Below are 2,500 nucleotides of genomic sequence, written 5' to 3'. Positions count from 1 at the left end.
TCGATAATAAAGCATAAAAATGCAAAAAAATAATAATTAGTTTTGCCATAGGAAATTTTTTCTCTTATAACTTCTCTGCTCAAGATTTTAGAATATCATAGTAAATAAAGTTTATAATTATATAGAACACAAAAGTATGGTAGAGAAATACAAATATAGAATGATTTGCGAATGTGCCGAAAATGTATGCATGTAATAAAAAAAGGTGTATAAAGTCGGGCGTATAACATGCACATAAAGTGTGACCATGCATACACACAATAAAGTGGTTCAAGAGAAAAAGACATCCCACTCATGGTACCCCTCTGATGGCGCTCTCCCCCCCCCCCCCCTGCAGGTCATGATGGCCCTGCGTAAGCTCCGGGAGAGCGGCTTCTACTGGGGGGCCGTGGGGGGCCGCGAGGCCAGCTCCCTGCTGCGCTCGGAAGCCCCCGGCACCTTCCTGGTGCGCGACTCCTCGGACCACCACCACTTCTTCACGCTCTCCGTCCAGACGGCCCGCGGCACCAAGAACCTGCGCATCCACAGCGAGCGGGGGGGCTTCTTCCTGCAGCCGGACCCCCACAGCGTCCGGCAGCCGCCGCAGTTCGACTGCGTGCTGAAGCTCATCGCCCACTACATGGGCAAAGGCCCCGAGCACTGGGGCGAGGTGGGGGGTGCGGCGGCGGCGGCGGCGGCGGCGGCGGCGGCGGCGGCGGCGGCGGGGGCGGCGATGGTGGGGGCGGGGCCGGGGGTGGGCACGGCGACGGGGGGCGGCGTGTACCTGATCCACAGTGGCGGGGAGAAGGTGGCGCTGGAGCTGCGCCGGCCCCTGTCCTCGTCCCTCTCCTCCCTGCAGCACCTGTGCCGCCGGACCCTGAACAACCGGCGGGGGGGCGGTCTGGGGGGGAGCGCGGGCCGAGGTGAACAGCTCCCGCACACGCTCAGAGGCTTCCTGGAGGAGTACGACGCCCCCATCTGAGGGGTGGGGGGGGGGGGGCGCGGCCGAGGTAGAGGTCTCCCGGCCCCTTAAAGGGCAGACATGTGAGGTGAATTGTGCCATTGGAAAACTCCAACCCTCACCCCCAATCACAGTAGAGCAGAATTTGACGAGAAACCGCGCTTTTGACGATCGTAGGCGTGCGCCCGCGTTGACATTGATTGAACAGGTTCCTGGCCCCAGAGGTGGACAGAAGACAAGAGCCAAGGCAAGGTTCCGCGTAGCTACGGAGAGTTTGTCAACACCATCTTCCTCCTTCATTACTCACCACCAGTCAAATAGCCAATGTGTGTGTGTGTGTGTCTGAGTGTTACGATTTTCCTAGTTGTTGTTGACGCAGAGCAGAGCCTCATAGAAGATTATATGAAAAGGATGTTGTTGACCAGATTTGGTCATTTAAACAGCGGCACTGACTGAAACGATCAGTATGCCTCAGTGATCAAATGTGGTTCCCTCTCCCGCTCTCTCTCTCTCTCTCTCTCTCTCTCTCTCTCTCTCTCTCTCTCTCTCTCTCTCTCTCTCTCTCTCTCTCTCTCTCTCTCTCTCTCTCTCTCTCTCTCTCTCTCTCTCTCTCTCTCTCTCTCTCTCTCCTTCTGGTCAGCTGTTGAAAACCACTTTTATTTTTTTTAGGGCCAAGTGGGACATAAGTGTGTTTCTAGGGCTATGAATGTGTGAATGTGTTCACACACACATTATGTTAGTCACACGGTTTATATCGCCATTGCCCGTCAAAGCTCATTGTCTTGTAAGAGGATGTGGGCATGGACAAATCCATACAAAAAAGATGCACACAGACCCCCACACACACACATGCACACACACACACACACACTGAAAGAGAGACAAACAGGTAGATCAAGTTGGGAACAAAAGAGTGAAAAAGAATACATCCTCTGTCTTATTGTTAGTCCAGCCCTTACCGTCTAAACTTCAGCCTCTCTCCTCCCTTTCCCGCTCCCTCTCTCCCTCTCTCCCTCCCTCTCTCCCTCCCTCCTTCCCTCCATCCCTCTCTTTCTCTCTTTGGAAGTGACAGAAAGCAGTAGACGGTTGTCATGGAGACCAACGGCTTGGCGGGGGACCAGCGGGGTCCGACAGCGCTTCTCGCGTGGATCTGGTCTGAGAGCCTGAGAGGAAGACAGATAGCCCAGGGGAGGGGAGGGGAGGAGGAGGAAAAAAAATACTCAATGCAGTCATAAAACGCTGAGCGGGGATTGGATGTGGAGGGGAGAGAGGAGCGGGAAACGGGATTAAGGAGAAGGAAAGGGGAGGGGGCAGGGTGGAAGAGGAGGAGACATGATGGTATATAGTGGGGGGGGGGGGGGGGGGGGGGGACAAAACACAACAGACCAAGCCAGAGAAGCCGTGAGACGTCCTTTAATGTCCTCAAAGAATGCCCCCCCCCCCCTATTTCTATATTAACATCCTCTCCTCCACAATTCCCATCATTTATAGCTCAGAATACTGTATGTTTGGGCTTCAGTGTGTGTGTGTGTGTGTGTCTATGTGTGTGTGTATTTGAGA

At 54.3% G+C, this 2,500-nt stretch overlaps 1 protein-coding gene across 2 annotated transcripts in view; it reads left to right on the top strand.

The window, feature by feature from the left end:
* LOC115530658 (suppressor of cytokine signaling 3) overlaps positions 1-2,500 on the top strand; it is a 4,801-nt gene that overhangs the window by 1,582 nt on the left and 719 nt on the right. The window contains exon 3 of one of the 2 annotated variants that reach the window (XM_030339349.1): positions 338-2,500. This exon is cut by the window's right edge and continues 719 nt beyond it. In XM_030339349.1, coding sequence (XP_030195209.1) covers positions 338-961 — 624 coding nt within the window. In that variant the 3' untranslated portion in view covers positions 962-2,500. The remainder of the gene's footprint in view (positions 1-337) is intronic. The other variant, XM_030339350.1, reaches the window with a different exon arrangement.

This window comes from Gadus morhua, chromosome 18 (assembly GCF_902167405.1).
Source record: "Gadus morhua chromosome 18, gadMor3.0, whole genome shotgun sequence".
NCBI lineage: Eukaryota > Metazoa > Chordata > Actinopteri > Gadiformes > Gadidae > Gadus > Gadus morhua.
This window is presented reverse-complemented; position numbering and strand designations above follow the sequence as displayed.